The following is a 23,009-nucleotide window of genomic DNA, read 5'->3' as shown; positions in this document are numbered from 1 at the left end:
CAGTAATTGTCATCATTGTCATTGGCAGTATCATTCACCAAGACAAATGACAGGGGTTATTTGATTATCATTAGGGATTTACAGTATAGTTTAGAATACGCAGTACGGGAAATCACAGTGGAAATATTAGCTGTGGCAGTTGTAACAGCACTTTGATAGAAGTGGAAGTCAGAAAAGAATAGCATTAATGACACTATTAGTGACAGTAAGTGGTAAAAGCAGCTACTTTAATATTGCCACGCTGGCCTTGTAGAATGGAAGTCAATGCAATATTACTTTTTTATGTAGTCCCTATGAAAACATGTACAGCGAGGTCTGCGGATCATCCAGAGCAGTGGTTCACAAACGTTTTCTATCATCCTTTGTGAGTGCAAGCAAAGGGGGTCACGTTGTCCTTTTACACACACAAGACACAACGCTCTGAGAGCAAGAAAGGGCTCTTCATTTCGGATGAGCATGATGAGCATCAGCCGTTGTTCTTTTCCTTTCTCCCTGACAACACTCGCATTAATTCATCTGCATCTGAATTAATGTTGCTAAACCGACTCGCTGGCATCAAAATGCATTTTGACATTTTGAGTTGTAATTGCAGGAAAAGCACAGGTGGAACAATTAACATGAACTGTGTTTGACCTCTCAAAGTCTCGCCCCCGGATAATGTTTATTCAACTTTAGATTCACTTCACATTTTTGCTGCTGGTCTTCGTGTGAACTGACTGTTAAAATGTTCCCCTACAATAACAAGTTGTGCTTCACTGCACAGGTTAACAAATGAGATGTAAAATGTTAATAAGTACAGTATGTATTCTTTTATGCACCCCATTCACAAAACTCTTTTGCTTTGCCATTATTTCATTTTGAACTCGCTCCTGTGAACTCCTGTGAGCCGATTGTGACTTTCTACAAGTAATTTTTCTCGTACTTAAGTGTTCATACCATTTACAGGAGAATGGGTCTGGATTTTATCCAAGAAAGCGATGTCTGGCTATACTGTCTGTATAGTATATACACAGCATATAACCAGTACCTGTCTGGTGTGTCATCGTATGAGGCGCCTGAAAATACAGAGGAATGTAGCAAGGTGCTGCAAAGAGGGAAGCCTCTCACACACACACACACACACACACACACACACACACACACACACACACACACACACACACACACCTCTACCAACTTCTTGCCCATCTTAGAGACAGCAGTTTTTCCCCACCCACCGCAGCAGCTGGCACCAGCTCAACCCCATTTCACAAAACCAAGAAGAAGCCCCAGAAAAAGACGACGACTTGTACTTAATGGGCAGATAAGAGTTTTGGACGAGCTCCTCGGACACACAGATCTGCCCGTTTGTTTTGCAGAAGCCACCCGGATTGAGAATCATTGACTGCCGAATAAGCAGAACAGAAAACGCATCAGACTTTAGTAGATCGCTGGAGATGAGGGGAGGAATCTGCTCGGTGTTTTTCCCGGTGATTGGATTGACCTTGCTCTGTGGCCATGGCTGTCTGGGTGAACACAAGTCTTTGGATCCCAGTGTCGGCACAGAGGAGGTGGAAAGGCCAAGGCCCCCCCACCTCATCTTTATCATGGCGGATGACCAGGGTTACGGAGACATTGGCTACCATGGCTCAGACATCCACACTCCTGTGTTGGACCAGCTGGCAGCAGAGGGGGTCAAACTTGAAAATTATTACGTGCAGCCTATATGCTCACCCTCTCGCAGTCAACTCATGACAGGGCGGTAAGTCATTTACTTATCATTACATTAAAGGATTCAGTTACTGCATCTGTTCTCATATGATTTAATAATGCATAGGCTTTACAATATATGCTTTTTTATTTCTTTCTATCTCTAATGGTGAATTCAGTAATGCATGGGGCAGCTTTCAGTACACGAAAGCCCAGGCCAAGATCAAGTACCTAATTATATATCATGTCTAATCACTAGAACAAAATATAGCCTACTTATATTCTGAGTTATGGATATGGATATAAAGGAAACAAAGACATAATTCTTGTTTTATTGAAATAAAAGGCAGTTTTGAGACTTAAAAGTACAGTTTGTTGGATCATGATATTGGCTACAAAATCAGAAATGATCTGTTTAATTGACTTTAAAGTGTGTTTACTGCTGGAGAGGTATGGCACATACGTGTGACTGCCATCATGTTGTTTGATCTTGAGTTTGTATTATCTCTGTAGACAACACTGCCATATATTTTGCAGGATGGAAGTTAGAACAAACTAATGTATTCAGCTCCTCGTCACCAAATAATTCTATAAAACATGATTGATGATGTCTAACAGTGAGAGTATCCAAAGAAACAAGATTTTCAGATCATCTGCAAAATTTCAAAGTACTGTGTTATTATGTACATCTCATCGAGACACTATCTCGGCAGCTACCAAATTCACACTGGACTCCAGCATTCGATCATCCGATCACGTCAACCGCTCTGCCTGCCCCCGGACATCCCCACCCTACCAGAGCGCCTGGTTGAAGCTGGATACGCCACACACATGGTGGGGAAATGGCACCTGGGCTTCTGCAGGCCGAGCTGCCTGCCCACAGGACGAGGCTTTCAGAGTTTCCTGGGCACACTGACTGGCAGTGGAGACCACTTCTCCTATCGGAGCTGTGACGGAGCTGAGGCTTGTGGATTTGACCTGCACGATGGAGACAGGCCTGCCTGGGAAATGACGGGCAACTACTCCACTCTGCTCTACATAGAGAGGTGAGCGTCTACTTATTATCCTTATAAACTATGATTATACAGTGCTATAAGCCGATTATAAAGCCTTGTAAGTATGTTTATAATCCATTATAGACATGGGTATCATAGAAAGTTTTACCAAAAAGTTTAAAAAACCTTCCAATGTTCCCTCTGTCCTCCCAGAGTGAAGCAGATCCTGAGGAGCCACGACCCCGACAAACCACTCTTCCTGTATCTGTCCCTTCAGGCCCCCCATACACCCTTACAGGTACCAGACCATTTTCTGCATTACTATGACTCTCAGGGTAATCGTCTCAGGCGTCACTACGCAGCCATGCTGAGCTGCCTGGACGAAGGGGTTGGACAAGTGGTGCAGGAACTGAAGACTAATGGGCTTTATCAAAACTCAGTCATGATCTACTCATCGGATAACGGTGGGCAGCCACTCTCTGGGGGGAGCAACTGGCCGCTGAAAGGTGGCAAAGGGACCTACTGGGAGGGGGGCATCCGGGCTGTAGGTTTTGTCCATAGTCCCCTCCTGAAGAAGAAGGGTGTAGTCAGCAGAGCACTGATCCATGTTTCTGACTGGTATCCTACATTACTGGGACTGGCCGGGGCCCTGCAGTCCTCCCATAGCCTAGCCCTAGACGGTCATGATGTGTGGGAGACCATCAGCAAGGGCCTACCCTGTCCTCGTACTGAAATCCTTTTCAACATTGACCCAGTCTCTAGGAAGCCTGGGGAGCCATATGACAAGGCATTCGTACTCAACGGATTTGGGATCTGGGACACAGCCGTAAGGGCGGCGATAAGAGCCGGAGACTGGAAGCTATTGACAGGACATGTGGGTGACGGGGACTGGATACCACCACATGCTCTTCCCGATGGTCCAGACCGATGGCAGAAACTCGAGAAGCGGCGCAACGAGCTAGGGAAGTCAGTTTGGCTGTTTCATGTCACCTCTGACCCCTACGAGAGGTCAGACCTGGCAGACGTTCGTCCAGAGGTAGTGAAACATCTGCTGACGCGGCTGGCAGAGTACAACCAGACAGCTGTGATGCCCAGGAATCCACCAGATGATCCTATGGCTGACCCTGAGCTCCATGGTGGGGTGTGGGGCCCCTGGCTGGGCCTGGATGGACAAGAGGGGGGTAAAGGAGAAGAGGATGGAAGGAAAGAAAGGATGATGAAGATTAAACATTGCAAAGTATGCAAATTAAAAGCCCTCTTAAAGAAGGTGGGTTCACGCCTGGAGAGGAAAACCCTGTTCTCCTAAACGTCTCATCTAGCAGCAATAATTAAAGGGTTCAATAGGCTTCAAATGAACTAGACTTGTACAAAATGTTGTCTGAACCTTCTTCATTTGAGGCATATTGACTAAAAGATAAAGAGAGAGGGAGACAAACAAAAAATACAGACAAGCAGGCAGGTCAGAGAGTCAAGATAGAGCCACAATCAAATACTGAATGTCGCCAGATAAACAGGCAGCCTGATAGAACAGCAGACAGGGCTGTGCTGAGCAAGCCGACTCACTGTCCTGCGGCCAAACTGCAGCAGGGTGACTTTGGGCCGTCGTTGGACTGCGTAGGGAGCAATGAGTGTGTCATTGTGCATATATGCCTGTATTCATGAATACTTTGATAAAATACAGATAGAGTGTGTGCATGTGGAAGTGAGGCCTGAAGAAATGGGAAGAGGAATGGAGGATGACCTCTCTATGTCTCATCTCCTAATCATCCCACAGGACCCTTTAAGGATGACACAAAGACACTCACAGGGGCTGTTCTTGTCAAATGTCACCTTGTTCTTTTGTTTAGGGGCTACACAAATTCCCTTCTTGCTCATACTGTAGCACACTCGTCTGCCTTTGAAAGACCTCTGACTGAGACACAATGTCTACCAAAGGTCAGTGGCTGATACTATCGGTCCTTTCTGGGCTAATGTAACTCATCTACTTTGTTATCAAATGCTGGAAAACTGATTCAAATGCTCTAAATAAAATTATGAATGCAACAAAAATCAATGTTAATCTCATGACTTCCCACAATCTCTACTAAAAGCCATGGGCCAAACATTTTGGGTACAAAACATCTAACATTTTCCAAGACGCTTCCTGACATGAACACCAGTTTAACCCAGAGAGGATTTTAGTCAGCAGGTCACAAAAATGTGCAATACAAACATCCGTGCCACATTCAACATATACAACCTAAATAATGCAAAACACAAAACACTGGATTACCCTCAAGGACAACATTTCAAAATTCATACATCTGCCAAATCTGCCTGGCAACTAAAATAAGGTCACGGGAAGGGAACGATGTTATAGGAGTGCCACGCTTAACCAGTGGAGTTCTCTTTTAAGGTTAGGGAAATCATCCAACATGGATGTAATTCCTGGTGTTACTGGGCTGGGGGAAGCCTTAGTTTAGGCTCATGCAGGTTCATTACATGTGATGTATCTGCCTGATGGTGAAGCTGCTGATGCTGCTGATGTAGCTTAATAGGGATGAATCATGGATGGTGCTGCTTGGATTCATACAACATGTAAACACAGTAAACCGCTTCCACATTGATCTGATAGTTTCTGAGAGCAGCAGCTCATTCCTTGACCCCAGCCTTTAGCTGTGTGTCTTAATTTGTGCGTGCGTGTGTGTGTGTGTGTGTGTGTGTGTGGATGTAGATGTGTTTCTGTGAGTGAGCGTCAGCAGCAATCCCACACACAGTAGCAGCGGGGCTGTAGAAATCTCCCAAGCGGCCTGATAATGAATATTCAACTGTCCTTCTTATTTCTTCCACACTTGCCTCCTCCTCCCTCCCTGCACGTATCCCTTAGCTCTTTGCTCATTCCCTCTGCAAAGCACCCCCCCTTGTCTTTCTTTTTTTCTTTTGCTTCTCATCCTGCTCACTTGTTTGTGCTCATTTGGAAGATCGTGTTAGAAGCATTAGCCATGTTTTTGCTCAGAGCTCTGTGGTATACGGTTAAATAAAAAGAGTAGAGGAGGGAAGAAAGAGTTCCCCAGAGGCTGCGGGGGGGGGGGGGGGGGGGGGCCTGTCATGTCTGAAGAGCTTGTAGATCTGATTAAAATATCTTGTTTAGTGAAAAAGCCTCACTGCATACATAACACACACCGAATAGTAAGGATAAAATGAAAGTTGGGAGATCTTCAAGTTCAAAGGATAAGGCTTTTGTTATTGTCAACAACTTCCATTAAAGAAACTAAATGCATTACATCGTCTCTCAATACCTTCTGACTTCTCTACCGTCTGTGGATCTCGGAGATTAAACCTTTACGCTCAAATTTAGTGAGTATTTACAGCACCAGGACATTGTCAAAACTAATGAGGGCTGCGAAGGAACATGTCACCCAGTGCAGCCGCGTGGCTTACTGATGTGTTTTTAATATAGTTTTTCAACAACAATGGCAGACTGAGATATATCAGATGTCTGTAGGTTGATCTCAACATCTACCAAATGGATTGTGATGACACTTTGTATAGACGTTCGTGATCCCCAGAGGAGGAATCTTGATGGCGTTGGTGACACCTGACTTTTCGTCTAGCCCCAGCATCAGGTAAAAAATGTCAATTTCTCCAGTACTTTGGTTTGTGACCAAATACCTGCAACACTAATGACATTCCAGTCAGCCTTAGCTTTACTGCAAATGTCAAAATGTCATCACGCTTAATTAGGTAAACATATCTTCTGAGGCGAGTTTAAATATGCGGATCATGGCGCACGTTTTCAGAGAGTCTATCCTGGAAGGCATTTTAAGTGTTGCATTCGGTTGTTCACATGAAAAGTGACAAACTGTTGTGTAACGAATGACAAAAAAGAAAGTTTAAACCCTGGGCTCCTTTCTCACCTCCGCAGATCTGTCCAATCCCCGTGTGAACGTTGGCGTGAACGTTGGATTGTCGGTTTCGGGCACACCACCCTTCAAATCCGACAATGTGTACAGAGCTGCCCGTCTTCTCTATAGACACAGTATTGCTTTAGCAATTCAAGAGCGGTTTCACAAAATACCAGGAGAAACTCAAACAATGTCAGTGACCTCCATCCATCTTCGTGAGAAGTATTGGAAATCAAACAACTGGAGGCTTTTTATCCTCAAAGATTCACCATCGGCACAGAGTTCATGGCTTATATGACGTCACGCCAAGGAGCATTGAAGCTGAAGGCACTTTGTTCACCTCCTATATATATGTGCATGCAACAAACACATAGAGAGAAAAACCTCTCACCATCAAAACTAGACCCCAGTGATGAGATTGGATGAGACTGCTTTGGGTTAACAGTAGAAATGTTGCTCAGAGACGCTCAGAGTCCCATACATGGGAAGACAATCGTTAGATGCCCACACATCTGATTCCCAGTATACTGTGATGGCCCGCAGAAATAAGGCACCGTCAGATGATATAAATCACGGAGGAGGTGTCTCATACACACACATGAACACACAGTGCTATCCAGTACGTGGGAGGGAGCTGTCATATCCACTGTTGGATAATCAGTTGAAGGTAAGGCTAACTTCAGATCTTAAGATTCTTTGGTGAAGTCGTGAAGTTAAACACAATAGGCTTATGAAACTGTTCAAATAAATAATATATATATATATTATTTATTTGAGATGGACAGTGTGTTCTAGATGAGGCATTCAGTAGCAGACCTTTGTGTTCACTCGTTCAGTGAGACTGGGATCGGGGCACATTCGCTTGAGTCTCTTTGGAGCCCATTAAGCGCTGATATAGCCCTGATGTGCTATGAAATGCTTATTTGGGACAATGTGATGGTTTAATAATTGACAAAGAAAGGTAATAGATCCACTCTAATGTACTCTACCTGTTCCCAAGGAAAGTGTTGACCTGAAAAGAGATGATCTGACTGTCGTCCAATGAGCTTTCTTTAGGGAAGCTCAGCAGCAGATAGTAAGTTTTGACGTGTGATGCTACTGGTCAGTGAGAACAAGGAGAGGCTCTCCAAAGATACGTAGAGCAGCCGTGAGCCAAGATGAAAACATTCTTGTAGAATGAGTCACTCCCCTTCGGCCTCTGTGGCTTCACAACACTGCTGTTAAAGTTTCATCGCTGCGAGGAAGTTCTAGAGCATAAAAGAGCTTTTTTATCTTGTACACAAGAGGAAAGGTTATTATCATGAACAGCATGTTAGCATGTTAACAACCGTGTAATGCTTAGTACATGAAGAGCTCACATAATGAATGTATTGTATATCATTTAATATAAGTCTTTAGCAATGCTAATGTGTCAGTGGTCTTTGGAAGCTGTAGGCTCCCACGCCTGGAGGGGTTACATTACATTACATTATTCTAATGTTAAATAATGCAGTGTCATGTGAGGCAGGAGTTATTCAAACAGAAAGACAGTACAGGGAATTATTACACCAAAATGAAGCCTGTTGAGCCTGTGTGTGTGTGTGTGTGTGTGTGTGTGTGTGTGTGTGTGTGTGTGTGTGTGTGTGTGTGTGTGTGTGTGTGTGTGTGTGTGTGTGTGTGTGTGTAGGAAGAAGATACAGTACACAGGAGTCGTTGTAGGAGGTTACGAGATCAGTCTGAGAGGCCGAGCATCTTATTAATATTAAGGCAGAAGAAACATGTCTTTTTCCTAATCTTAGTAGTTTTCCATTTTCAGGCGTCTAACTATTAGCCTACTCAAATGAAACCACTTTTTGATGAATATGCTCAGAGCAACTTGTGACAAGGGTTTGCAAGTAGACACTGCTTCAAAGGTTGAGAATGTCTGCTTTATACTGTTACCACCCACCCTTCAACCTGCCACTGCACAGCCTGTCCGAGACTCCTCTGACAGGCACATCACCAAGAAACACAGCAATTCAGCAATTAATGCCTCCTGCACTCTCGCTAATTAGGCTTTCATATGGAGCAGCTCCCTGTAATTATGTCAGAAACTGGTCGCACTGCTCCTGTGCTCACTGCAAACACTCATTAATCGCCAGCTACATTGTTCCAGATATACAAAAGAAGAGAAAGGAGATGCACATGTTTGCATTCACGATTGTTTTGCCTCTTGGGGGTAGTGAAGCTGTGTACACACCACTGACATACTAAGTCGGTATGGGGAACTCTTGCTTATTTACACCCACACCCAATAACCAACATTATCATTCATTTGGAGTCATGTATCTGGTGACATGTTGAATTCAGGTCCAATATTCAATCTCTTTGAAACTCTATTTTTGGTCTCCACCAACTCATGAGGGATGAGCTGCTAAATGCTCCACTTTATAGGACTTAAGAAACAAATGAGAATCTAAAATCATATGCATATTAATCAATGCAGCATCTAAACCAAAAAGAAATATACACGTATGAAGGACATAAGATGTTTTGCTAACACACAGTAAAGCATGTCACATTACGTCACTGGAGTGTGTGCAGCTGTAATCACCCTCAAACACATACATACTTAAACATGGTGCCAGGAAGGATATATTAATACCCTTCATGAGATATTCATGAAAGCTCAGATAAACCTTTACAGTGCAGCAGGCCGTTACATAACACATATAATTCCCTGTCTCTTATACAATGATGCTCCGGCTTACAGTTAAAATCCCTAAAACTGCATATGAGTCGGATCGAAACCTCGAGTGCCTGAAAAGATCTGTACTGGTTGGTGTAGATGATAACCTCGAGGTAACCAGATCTACCCAGGCTCTTTGAACACTGATTTTTGTTTCGCTATTGTATTTATTTTAGGTACATATTTTTAATTTCTTGGTGACATTTCGTTTTTTAAATAAATGACTGTTCAAATGATCGTGATTAAACTAGAAGGACAGTTAGGCTTGTGAAAAGATAAACACACGTTGTCATAATGATGACAGCTATTCATGAAGAAGCTTTGTCAGCACTATGAAGACAGATATGCACATTCAGTGTTGAAAGATACAAAGGAAAGTATGTGCATGTATGTGTGAAGGTGATACGCTATGCACATACACTGTCACAGAGATAAGGATAACTCATTGTTGTGTTATTCCAACATGTTTAAGCCTTTAAACCAATCACAGAGACATTAAAGTGCCATTAAAAAAAGTATGGTATACAAAAATATTGTATTTACTCTTTATCCTATCTTTAAATATCCTCAGACATGTCACATTTAAATTAATAAATCAAATAATTTACCTTAAAATAATAAAACAATCATTTTGATTGCAGATAATATTTGTGTTGTTAAATATATAATTTATAATAGCGAGAAACAAACAGTAAAAGGTGTGAAATAAAATCCAAATAGAAAGTGATTGTTGTCTCCTGTGGTCACATGTTGAGCAGTAACTGATGTTTCTTTTTTTGGTAGGCCCAGTTTAGGAAATGAAAAGCATAATACAGTGGGCATGCAACTCATTGCTCTGTGCCAATATTAAAATATTGCGGCATCACATCTCACTACATGGTCTCCGAACGATGCTGCTCATTTCAGCTGTTCTGGTGTCAGATTTACCTTCCTGCACATATGTGGAAGATGGAAGGGGAGAGAGGGTGAAACTGAACCTGGATCTGTAGCTTCTGCTACACCAGAAAAGATCTCGCGTGGCTTACATCCCACCTCTACCACTACTGCCAGAGAGCAGAAAGCAGCAAGGACGTCTCACTCTGCCTTTATTTCTGTGTCAGTTTTTACTGACACATGACAAAGCTTAAGGGAAAGACAATGTGAAGCAATACTTTCCTATTCGGATGAGCCCCATGTATGAACATAGAGAGGATAAAAACACATCAAAATCAAGCTCAGAAAATAACGGAACAAATCATTTTCACAAGTGCAAATGTTAATTTTATGTTTATTTTTTTAGAACAAAAACACCAAATCAAAGCCACACCTGTGTTTTCACTTACCCAACTAATTAGACCGACTCTCAACATGACTAACAAACCCTTTTCACAGCAGCCATTGTGATCATCACACAGGTGTAATTAAAACAATTAATCACTTCCATTCCAGCCAGCCAGCATGCACAATAAGTTGTGTCCTAAGTTGCATCCCTTCCTTGTCCAATACTTTGGTAATTTGACTCCAAAGACAACCTTTTGTTCATTGAGTAGGCCTATGACATACAAAACACCTTGTATTTACACAATAAGCACGCTGCACACACTACATTATTTCACCAACTTCAAGATTAGCTCAAAGTCAATACATTTAAAAAAAATGAAAATACAGAATCAAATAGAAAATGTTAAAGCCACATCATAGTATTAGATGTTTAACGCAAACACAGAGTGACTCATCATCTTAATAGAGGATCTTTGTTACTACAGTTCACCCCCCCCACCCCCTCTCCTCTCTCCCTCCCACTCCCTGCTCCTCTCTCTGAGCTCGAGCCTCTCTTCCCCCTCTCTGTTTTCACGAGTTCTCCTCCCGAAACCTGCACGAGACGGCCAGTGAAGCGCGAGGCGAGTCCCCCCTCTCCCCTACACTTCAGTCAACATGTCTACAGTTGTAACCTCGACCAGATTCACAGACGAATACCAGCTGTACGAGGAACTCGGAAAGTAAGCGACCGTCACCGCCGCTGCTCCTGCTCTTGTTGCATTCAGTGTGTGTATGTGTGCGTGTTTGCACGTTTGTCTCCTCTCTGCTGCTGCTGCTGCTCTGCTGCTGCTGCTGCCATTGTGCGCGTTTACTTCAGTGTTGACAAGGCTGTCAAAAAACCAGGGAAGGGTAGGAGAACAACCTAAGCAACAAGAAGCACGTTCATGTTCGCGCTACAAAGCCTTGTGTTTAACCCTGCATGTGTATGTCAGGGTGTACCGCACCATCGTGGCTCTCTGTGTAAAGCAAAAGGTGTAAAACATCCGCGTATAGGAGCAACTTGTTTGTCAATTTATCTGCAGGTAGCACGCGTTTTGCACGCACTCGTTGCCTGGTGGCATCTCGCGCCTCCTTGTTCAATCATTCAGCTGTGTGCTTTTTTTTTTGTGCATTTCTAAGCAGACTGCAGGGCTACTGTTGTGTCAAAAAAAAAAAAAAAAAAAGGAAGACAGGCTTTGCTGCAAACAAGACTGTGGCGGTTGCACATTTTTTGGCTCTGCGCAGCACACATGTACTGCATTCAGGATTAAAACATGAAAGGACACATAGGTGGCTACAAAGCCACTTTGTAACATCTAATCTCTGCGTGTGGCTAATGGAGCAGCTCCACCTTCCAACACAGCCGACAGCATGAGTTTAAAGGAGGCGTCTGTGCAACAAAAAAAAAAAAATGCAGCCAGGTTGAGAAGACACAGTTCAATGTTAAATGAACCTTTCAGTGGCTTCATTCTCCTGTACTCACGTTTCATCCTGTGCGCTAATAACTGGATCCTTTCACAATGAAACAGCCCTCCTCTGTCACGCACTAGTAGCCAGGACCTCTTCTCACATCTCATACACAGAATATCAGACTGTATTAATTATGCATGTGGCTTCCTTTCCCCTCTACTTAGTTGTATGCGATTGATGCATGCCTTAGTGTGTGACAAGTTCATGCACTTTCCCCTGCGACACACAGACATGATGAAGATTTGTGTTCTGTTTTGAAGTGGTTTCACTGATCTGTCATTTAATTCTTCTGCTCCAGGGGTGCCTTCTCTATCGTCCGCCGATGCGTCAAGAAGTCCACCGGCCAGGAGTATGCTGCTAAAATTATCAACACGAAAAAGCTCTCAGCCAGAGGTAAGTACGGCGGCCATCCATTCAGTGTAGCTCAGCATTACAGTCAAGGAGCAACATGAATGTATGCATACTGAAAGCTGCTGTCCACGCTACTGTAGCTGCCCGGTGATGTCAGATCAGCTGCAGGTTTGCTAGTTTATTTCCTGAAGAGCAGCGATCCAGGCACTCTGTCCTTCCCTGTCAGCGGAGATTCCTGAGTAGCCACTTGGCAGAGCTGGGCTGCTGTGGCTTAAGTTGCACACTGAGGTTCAATGGGCTTTGGCAGCTGTCGGCAACCATTTTTGTTCTGTTATGGTTATCAGTGGTCTCTCGCACCAGCTTGACCTTTTAGCTTAAAATATCCTGAACTCTTATAGCGGCTCGTAGGATAAGACGAAGGAACACAAGCAGTCAGACTGGCTTTAGTGCATTCCTCGGATGCGGAAACAACATGAATACTACAAAGAAGATGTGGTATGCATAAGGTAAATGCTAATAAATACATTTAACTAGTGTATGTCCCTCTAAGTGGACATGAATGCAGCATGAAACACCCCCCCAGGTTAGCCACATTTCCAGAGTGACTTCCTGGTTCAACTTTAAACTACTGTACTCAAAGTGTTTCTGAACGCACACAGTTTCTCTTGGCTCCGTGTTTGTGCCTCTCTTGTATTCAAGTCACAGATGCTTTTGTTGTGTGACTCAAATGTTATGATGATACACAATTAGCATAAATTGGTGTTGAGTGTTCCTGTGCAGGGATTATTACCAACTAGTGCTGTCTTTTTTAAATTTTAAAATGAATTTGTTCAAATTAATTTAACCGTCAGACTTTGTTGTAGTGATGTTGCCAGACTTCAATTATTAATAATTAATTACTGTAACTGTAAACTGAACGGATTTATCCTTATAAATCTGTGTGTGTGTGTGTGTGTGTGGGTGTGTGTGAGTGTGTGTGTGAGAAACATGCAGCAGTTAAACACATGTTGAAACCACCTGTGTTTCAGTATTTGTGACAGATTTGTTGTCCTTGTCATCACATTCCTCCTGCCATGTAGCTGAATCCAATCATCTCTGTCTGTTGTTTGCTTTGGTTGTCATGTGTTTGTGTGTGTGTGTGTGGTCGTCATGTGTGTTTGTGTGTGTTTGTGTTTGCACATGAGTTTAATTGATCCCTCGCTGCATCTCTTCTTGTCTTGGTGTGTGAGCGCGTTGCACCAAAGGTTGAGTGATCATATGAAGTGCAGATCGGGGCCAGTTCTGGACTGATGGGGGCTGCTCTTTTCCCAGGGGATGCAGGCGGAATTGTCGTTTCTTTCTCCTCTCTGTCTCTCTCAAACACCCCCCCCCCCCCCCCCCCCCCCCCCCTCCACCCACCCATGGGATTTCACTTCCTTATTATGTTGTTTTCTCTCTTCCGCACCCTTCTCTGTAAACAAAAGATTGATTTGAGGAAAGATCTTCAAAACCCTTCTCACCAGTCGTGTGTGTGTGTGTTCGTCTGTGTGTGGGTTTGTGTTTGTGTGTGTGTGTGTGTGTGTGTGTTCGTCTGTGTGTGTCTGTGTTCGTCTGTGTGTGTGTGTGTGTTCGTCTGTGTGTGTGTGTTCGTCTGTGTGTGTGTGTTCGTCTGTGTGTGTGTGTTCGTCTGTGTGTGTGTGTGTGTTCGTCTGTGTGTGTGTGTGTGTGTTCGTCTGTGTGTGTGTGTGTGTGTGTTCGTCTGTGTGTGTGTGTGTGTGTTCGTGTGTGTGTGTTCGTCTATGTGTGTGTGTGCGTGTTCGTCTATGTGTGCGTGTGTTCATCTGTGTGAGTGTGTGTGTGGAGTGTGGAGGGCTATATTGGCAGTGGTCCGGAGCTAGTAACCCGGCAACAGCGGGGGTGAAACGCTTCATCCCATAGGCTGTCTGGCAGAGACACACACACACACAGTATGTGTGTGGGTGTGTGTTTCTCTGGGTCGTGGTCACAATTACCACACACACACACATAGACGACTGCTCTTTTCTCACTTGAAGCACAGTTGCACACATTTCCCCTCACCTACTTAACGGTTCTCACACTTAACTGTATGCGTACAAGGCCTCAGAATACAGTTTCACATTGTGAAATACACATTAGGCTCTCCTTCAGTGCACGCTGGCGTTAATCAGAGCTGAAATGTGCTGGTGTGTTTTTCAGAAACACAAGAAACATGTTCTCCCTGCCTCACGGCTACAGAAGAAGTCAGATGAAGCAAGAAAGACGTGCAGGTCACAGATCACAGAGTGACACTAAATGTTACCCACCGCTAGGGCTGGGCGATATGAAGAGAATGACATATCACCATATTTTTGACCAAATATTTACGCAACAGCCAGATCTTCTTATTACGATAGCTAATGTCCTATCACAATATTGATATGTTGTCCAGCCCTACCCACCACCATGTGCCTCCACTACATCTGAGTCCCAGAGCTTAGCATACGATAAAATCCGTGTCAGTGTCGTCAGTGTTGGTGAGCCTCATCTATAATATGCTTTACCTCCAAACAATCTGGCTAAACTGTTGCCTTGTTGATGATCATCTGATCAATTGTTTCTTCTTCCCCATCAGAAACTGTTTTAGCAATTCCCCCATTTTACCAACTACAAGTCCATTGTGTGTTCCTCGTTCGAGTTTGAAAACACCGAACGTACTATAGTATATTGGTTCTGGTAGTTTGATCGCTTGAATTTATGGCGTTTGTGGGTGTGTGTGTGTGTGTGTGTGCGCATGCGTGTGTGTGGGGCAGGATTAAGCCCTTTTCTCTGTGGCTCAGGGAGGGCACATTGGCTGGCGGTGAGGTCAGCGATTATGGCTGGGTCATGTTGCATCACATGCATGCGCACAGTTGCTCAAGCGGATACTCGCACATGGTCTGTCACTTCCACTGACATTCACACACGTGGGCAGCGACACAGACACATTGATAAGAACACACTACATTAAGTACTGTTGTCATTTTAATTTAATCAGCTAAGAGTCATTTCTTCTATTAAGGATGCATATTTTTAACAGTATGTTCTTAATTAAAAGGGTTATAGATTTCTATGACTGGATACAAAACTATACCGATCATGCATAAGCATAGAAACGTCCCTTTTTAAAACATGTTGATGTTGCACTCGATGGGCAAAGCTTAATGTATAGTTTTATACTTCCACTCAGATGTGTACATTCTCCTGTAGTCCAAGGCTACAGATAGCTAATAATACTTTTACAGAAGTAGCTAAGGACTATCCTTCGCTGGAAGCAGCAGCGACTGCCTGATAACAGTCGTGAGAAGCAGAAGTTAAGAAGTGTACGCGTACGATTGTGTTCCTTTTACTGTAGTGGTGGAGGGCATGCATGCTCCTGTGATCACTGAAAGGGGGAGATGGAGTGATGCAGTCTTTCCTGTGGCTTTTCTGATGAGCCATGACTTCTGTACGTCTCATGAAGAGGCTTGAATCCACTTGAAGTACCAGAAGTCAGTGGTTAGATTTTAAGACTGCGCTAAAAGGAAGTTTGGAAGATATTCCCCCATATCTCCATATTTCCTGACAGGATGTTCGTTACAGTAGCTCATCTCATTGTGTAAAAACCAAACCTTGCATATCTCCACGTACATTAGCAAGTCAGCATTTACTTTTGCCCACTCAGCTTTTTATTTGAGCAGCTCACTGTCATCACTTCTTCACATCTTCTGCTTTTACTGCATCCACTGATGATGTTTCAGTAAATCTTATAATAACTCTTATGGTAAATGAAACTAAAAGCATACCAATGGGTTTTCATCACTGAGTCACATATGGCTGAAACGCATTGTTCTTTTAATTGCAGCTATATACTCCACTATTAATAACGGCTACTCGCCTCCTGTGTCGGTCTGCTAACAGGTAGTGTACAGTGGGTTTTAAAACAGCTGCCTGCTGTTGCCGAATTTGACGCTATGAGAGCGGTGAGGGTGAACCAAAATGTTTGAAACTTAATATAAAGCTCTGTGAATCCAAGGGGAGCTGCAGATTCAGAGATAAGATATTACACTAGCCCCAAACCAGTCGAGTATGAAGTCGATAAAAGTTCTGTCGTTTTATATATTGAGCTTTTATCAAGTGCTGGACTGGGGGGGGGGAGTACTTCCACTTACATCACCTGAGAATATGTACACATTTATATATACATGTTCCAGCTTTGATGGATGCTGGCACTTCTCCCAGTAAATGTTTAGTAACCCGGGTCCGGACTAAAGCTCAGTTGGTTTTTGGATTCCTTTAAGATTTGTTCGGTACGTTTGATTCACAATGAATTTATTCAATTATTTGAGCTATAAAATGATCGCCATTTTCTGAACGGGCTCCGGCGCCAATTCAACATGCTGAAATGGCCGAAAAGCCAACGACTAGTGCAAACGATGCAAAAACTAGGGCGACAGACGCTCTCCATCGGTCCAACATTGGCCGACGTCCGACCGCCGGCTCGGTGTGTCGGGGCCTTTTAATACTATAATACAAAAATGCCTAAAAACTCTGCAGTTTCAGCTTCTCAAATCTGCTTTTCTTGGCAGTTAATTGAATATCAGTTAATTAAATTCAGGCACTGTATTGAATGTAGGTCACCCGCGTTTCGGCAGCGCTCTGAGCCGAATACACAATCACTGTAGTTATGCAATTACATAGTAAATGGAAGAAAATAAACTTCAAGTGTCAGGTTGCGTCCATATTAGGAGTGAAATGCGAGCTCTTACTCGACCTGTGCAAACTGCTGGATTGGTTGATATGAGGGCGTATCTGCTCCGTCAGACGTTAAACAACTTAAAATCCAGGCTTAGATGCTTCCTCCGTACACCTGCCGCTACACCCAAAGGGTACACTGTTGACTGAGATCTATCTTGACTGTGTTTCTTGTTATTTATAGCTACAATTATGTGTCGCGTATTGTCTCGAACTGTGAAGTGAGTGTATTTTTACACTGTTATTAAATAAGGCCTTGTGGTGTCAGTGAGAGAGAGGAGGGGAGAGGCTGGCGGCACTCGTCCCGCTGTTGAATTATTGAGGTGCAAGGCTGCTCTGCTCTCACTGAACATGGACAAGAGCTGAAGAGTGGACCTTCACACTACTTTTCTTTGCTTCCCTTCTTCACCTTACATGCGTCTCCCTCAGCCACAATCCCTTCACTTTTTTTTGTCTTTCTCTCTTTTGCCACCTCTTCCCTCCCTCTTTCTAGTCGTCTCCTCTTCCCCTCTCTGCAAGGCTGCCACATCGTGTGTGTGCATGCGCGTGTTTCCAAGCTTTTGGTGGGCTTGTGGTGCACCCGCTGGAGGCTGATTGGCGGAGGGCAGATAAACGTAGCAGTGCAGCGCGGTGAATGTTTAATGGGACCAACTGTGAATATTTGATGAGAAGGAGAGAGTCATATGGAAAGAGAAAGATGTAGATGTGGAAAGAGAGCGAGACGGTCAGGGTTATATGCTCCAAAGCAGAAGTAGTGTAACACTTGAATGAGTGTTGGTCTTCCCACAGCATGCAGACCTTCCTCTTTTCTTATCGAGGCTGTGAAACAACAGTGGGTTTTTCCAGGACTCTTCTCCTGTCATATCCATCTTATCTGCTCATCATTATCCCCCCTGTCCGAAGCATATGGTGTCATGTGGGAGCCAGCTTGAATAGGAATTTAATTAGCTATATACTGTCGTGCTGGACAAGGACACAGGGGTGCTGAGTCTTACTTTTGAGGGGAATTGTTTGTCACTAGAAAGTAAAAGTCAGCAGGACTGCAACGAAAGTATATAAAATGTGGAACTAAATAGTCAAGGTAAGGGTGCAACTATAGTTTCACAAAGCCCAGGATGACATTAACTTCTTGTTTTGTCCGACCGACCGTCCATTCCCCCAATATACTCAATGTAATATCATAGAAAACTAGAAGATGTTGGTATATGAGGAGCCGTAACCAGTGATACACAATAATAAGCTGAAACCAAGTTATTTAGACCTACTGTGTTCACATCCATTATGCCTGTGCTCATCACTCCATGGGAACTAGAGAGTTGTTTCAAAGGGAAGGCTGCCTGCCAACACTTCATTGGATTACATTAGAGAATCTCAGGTGTGTGTCCTTCTGTGTGTGTGCGCCTGTCAGTTGCTGTCACGTCAGCGTGTTTGAGTCATGGTCTTGTTTGTACGTACCTCTTCTGACCGTGGCAACAGATTTGTTCATGTGTGAAGCTTAAAGAATAAACCTTGCACAGACTGTAGTGGTCAGATTCCCAACACCTTTTTAACAAACATTTATCTTATCACTTCCAAGTTACTCTTTGCCACCTGTGTCCTGGATTGTTTGGCAACTATAAAGTGAGGCTTCGATCGATGTGTGTGTCGATCTATAAGATCACACACATCAAACTGGTATTTAGTTGTCAGATGGGTGCATTAATTACACTTTACACGTAAGTAAATTGCCAACAGTGACGTAATGCTGTTCCCTAAATAGAGAAGGTTTATATTGAGATTATTTATTGCGACAGTTGGAAGATTGAAAAAGCAATAAAGTGTGTGTGTGTGTGTGTGTGTGTGTGTGTGTGTGTGTGTGTGACAATGAGTTCACATCGTGCTCACACCTACGCCAACTGTCTGCAGTTTTTACTCTTTGTGTCTCTTGCTTTTCTTTCTCTTACTAATATAAAAAGCACCATGTACACGTGCACCGTGTGATTGAAACGTGAAGCTAATCTCTTTTTGGTATTTACCGATCTTTACTTTATTTTAAAGCGGTAGATTGGTTAAGGGAGACTTTATGAATCTATTTGATGTGGTTCAAACTAACTGTGGTGCGTTTCCCCTTTTTTGGTTTGGTTTGTTTGGGCGTGTAAGAATGTCGGCGTGTCACACATTTAGGTTTTCCGGAAAATGTATCTGGACAATGTGACTTTTTGTTTACTTGGATTTTGAGGGTTTTTACTAAAACCTGTGTGATTTCAGAGCAGAAAGTCAAAAGTATCTCTCAGGCCTCTGCCGTCATAAGGAAAGTGATAACACTACGCACTGTTCGCCTGGGCCGGTGCTAGCTGGGCTCTCCGTATGTCTCTCAGGGGTTGGGGGGCAGTACTGCTATGAGATTGAGCAGCATTATGAGTGATGAACCGGTAAGGAACTAGGAACAAGGATGCATGGTAGGGTTGGGCATTAAGACATTCACGCAGATGTGTGCAGCACAAATTGTGTATTTGCGTGGGACTATTTTCAGCTGGGGATTAATACACATTTGGTGCACTCCTCAAGTGTTTTTCACCAGCCTTCCTGGGTAGTTTTTTTGAATAATGAGCCGGGAGGTTTGTGTTAAATGTGTAAAGATAGGTACGTGGAACCCTTTGAGTGGTGGGAACAACATAGAAGTCAATTTGAGGATATTTTAGGTCTTGTACAGATCGGAGGTTTTCAATACTTTAGCCAGTTATGGTTTCCTTAATGTTTCATTTATTTTGATGCTTGTCAAAGCATAATAAACGGTCATGAGCTACATGTTTCTAAACGCTGCTGTTTACACTGTTCTTTCACCACATCACTCTTGCTCTCATTTCACTCAGTCATCGTTTGTTATCATTTATCCAGACAACAGACGGTTCTGTCTACAACGTGTCACTTTGCATGAGCATTTTATTGGTGTAGGCTTTCGACTGTTGTATAATAATATAACCAGAATCAGGAAACCACACTGACATCCCAATTTGTCTCTTGATGCAAAGAGACACACACACACACACACACACACACACACACACACACACACACACACACATGCAAGCATACGCACAGACAACATGGTGATCTCAGTAAATATTTGTTCACCTTTTGTGTATTATCTCCTTTTACATTGAGGTTTCTTTGCACAAGGCAAATATTGCGAGGAGGATGTTTGTCCAGCCTTCCCACTTATGTGCGTTACTACTTTTACCTTAACAATTGACACCTGCCTGCCGCCTCTTAGCCAAAAATCATTTGATAATCCTGCTGGAAGATGCTTTGCAACTCTTACAGCAGTTTGTAGTATCCCAATAAATGATTTCAATGGAGTCGAGTGTGTGGCTACATCATTTGGTTGAAGTGTGCACTCCTGTTGAGTACACAAAAGGACTGGACTTCACTGGCACACCACCAACACTATTGGTGCGTTTGTTTCTGCTTCCAAGGTTACAATCAAAACAGCGTTTCATAATAAAAGTCTTCTCACGGTAATCCTATTCATGGCCTGCTGCCTTGACACACTTTGTGCCGGTGTGGGCGCCTGAGCAGTGGTAAAGTTAGAGTTTTTCTACCCCAATATTTGTCATTTTAAGCATAAACTTATCATCATACAGTCCCCGCAATCATGCGACTATATTTGTAAAAGAGATGCTGAAACTCAATGATCGTATTAGATGGTATGTGTTCAATTAATCCAGTACTTGCCATTGAACGAAAAAGAGTCTCTTTGATATACATGTCCCATGCTCTTCCTGGTACACTGTGCAAATATTAGTTTAAAAAGTGTGATAACATCACACACAGGTCATTGCTTACACAAAGCGTTGTAAGCCTGCACGTGTCAAGTCGAGTCTATACAACGTCCAATCCTGCACGTTGAGGCTGATCTTCGCACAAAGAGACACAAGCACCAAGATAAATATTGGACATCGTGGATGCGTGATAAGAATGGTAGAGCAACCCAGGCAACTATAAAATAATGTTATTTGCTTTTGAGCAGGATTAACTCGTACAGGCTGTACAACTCACTGCTCAGCTGTCAGACATGATCGACGTCAGCTGTCACTCTTTACACAGCGTTACTGTTGGCTTTACATTTGTGTTGTACTCTGACTGTTTGTTCATGTGTTGCTTCATGTCTTACAAAAAGGACTGGCAGTCTCATCACACAATGGGGGCCATTATCTCTTCTCTGTGGGAATAACCAGGAGGTGTGTGTGAGAGTGTGTTTGATCACCTCTCAGAGCCGGTCATTGTCAGGGTTGAAGCATGTCTCCCAGGACAGCCGCTCATCAGTGATTACTTATCTCTAAGTGAGGATCAAGGCTGCTCTCTGACACATCAAGGCTGGGAACCCGGGCAGGGTTATTTATGTGCGGTATTTGCCTCCCGATCTATTCTTGGTACTAATTTGGGTGTCTTCATCAGCACACCTCCAGCCCACTAGCCTTTGTCAACTGCAAAATGAACTTGCAGTATTGGACACACTGCTGTTATAGCTTGACAGTAAAAGCCGGTATTCAAATATGGCCGGCACAAACAAATGATGGTTAGATATGAATAAAAGCCAAGTTAAAAACGAAACATGAAGGGTGGTGTAAATATCAGGACTGGAATAGTTCACACTGTAATGAACACATTTTAAAACCTGCTCTACCGCCTGGCTCTCCTCGTCTCCTGACAGCTCGACGTCTCCCTCAATCATTTCTTTCACTAAATCCTTTCTGCCTCCTGATGTTCCTGAAGTCTGGAATACAGTTAAAGAAGCAAGTCCCCCCCCCCCCCCCCCGCACTTCTAAAATATCAATATAATATAGTTAAGTCTCAGAATTCAAACAGAAAAGATGTATCTTTATCATTTCGATAACTTAACCCCCAATGAGCTGTTTTACCCCCCATGTGTGTTACATCACTAGAAAGCCCTGTATGTGCTTTCCACAGTATGTTAGGACTCAAAGACTGCGTCTGAAATAAAGGCCTCATGGTCCTGCCCCCCCCCCCCCCCCCCCCCCCCCCGCAGAGGACAAACATCACTTGCCAGGTCTTAGAGCACACAGCTCATGTTTCAGAAAACAGAAATACTTTTTATTTACGAACTCACCTTTTACTTAATTATTTAATTTAAATTGCTACAGTCAATGACTTTGGGCCCTTCCTGTATATGTTTCACATTAAAAGGGGGGAGGGATTAGATTAACACTGATCAAAGAACAGTGAATGCATATTGAGAGAACTTCAAAGTTTTAGTGAATGAAATCATAATTCTTTGTAAATATTGAGCAGTTAACATAATTTAAGTGTTTTTAAAAATACAGTTCCACAACATTGCATGCTTTTGACTACTGCTTTGTGAAGATGAAACTCAAATCACAAGTTAAATGTCTTCTTTAATTAACTCATGAACTCTAATCTACCTTTTAATCTGATAATGTATTCTCCAAGACGAAGTGCAGTTGAGATTACGAGCAGAAAGCAGAAGTTGTAAGAAACCACAGGCGGCTGCTGTTTCTATTTTGATGTGTTGAGATGTCAGTGTTTCTCACTTCCACTAGTGACATGACCGACACACTTTATACGTGCAGGACAGCGTTCCGCTTTTCTGATCCTTTATTTTAAAAGTATATTAGTTTAGGGTCGCTGGACAAAAATGATGAGATGATGATGATGCAGCGATAATGCCAAGGATTTGCTTCCGTACATATTTAATGAAACATTGAAGGTTAAAAGTGGATTCTACACAATACCAGTAAAACCTTCTCAGTATCAAATGTTTCTTTGATGGAGGAACGTTGATCCAACCATTCGCTCCTGAATGAAAAGTCTTCTATTGGGTGGATTGATCGGGTGACGCTCTTTAAAGTTTAGTTCCCTCTGAAA

At 43.2% G+C, this 23,009-nt stretch overlaps 2 protein-coding genes across 15 annotated transcripts in view; both read left to right on the top strand.

Moving 5' to 3' along the window:
- Positions 1 to 1,168: 1,168 nt before the first annotated feature.
- LOC115019706 (arylsulfatase I) lies at positions 1,169 to 4,708 on the top strand. The gene is made up of 3 exons (XM_029449231.1): positions 1,169 to 1,741; positions 2,403 to 2,735; positions 2,898 to 4,708. Exons 1-3 carry the CDS (start codon positions 1,437 to 1,439, stop codon positions 3,988 to 3,990), a joined length of 1,731 nt encoding a protein of 576 aa, XP_029305091.1. The 5' UTR covers positions 1,169 to 1,436; the 3' UTR covers positions 3,991 to 4,708.
- Positions 4,709 to 11,022: 6,314 nt separating this feature from the next.
- camk2g2 (calcium/calmodulin-dependent protein kinase (CaM kinase) II gamma 2) overlaps positions 11,023 to 23,009 on the top strand; it is a 43,028-nt gene continuing 31,041 nt past the window's right edge. For 5 of the 14 annotated variants that reach the window (XM_029449225.1, XM_029449227.1, XM_029449224.1 and 2 more), the window contains exons 1-2: positions 11,028 to 11,254; positions 12,322 to 12,416. In XM_029449225.1, coding sequence (XP_029305085.1) covers positions 11,190 to 11,254; positions 12,322 to 12,416 — 160 coding nt within the window. In that variant the 5' untranslated portion in view covers positions 11,028 to 11,189. Of the gene's footprint in view, positions 11,255 to 12,321; positions 12,417 to 23,009 lie in introns of all 14 variants that reach the window. The other 9 variants (XM_029449221.1, XM_029449217.1, XM_029449216.1 and 6 more) reach the window with 5 other exon arrangements.

Source organism: Cottoperca gobio, chromosome 15, assembly GCF_900634415.1.
Source record: "Cottoperca gobio chromosome 15, fCotGob3.1, whole genome shotgun sequence".
NCBI lineage: Eukaryota > Metazoa > Chordata > Actinopteri > Perciformes > Bovichtidae > Cottoperca > Cottoperca gobio.
Note: the sequence above shows the minus strand (reverse complement) of the source record. Positions and strands in the feature narration are given on the sequence as shown.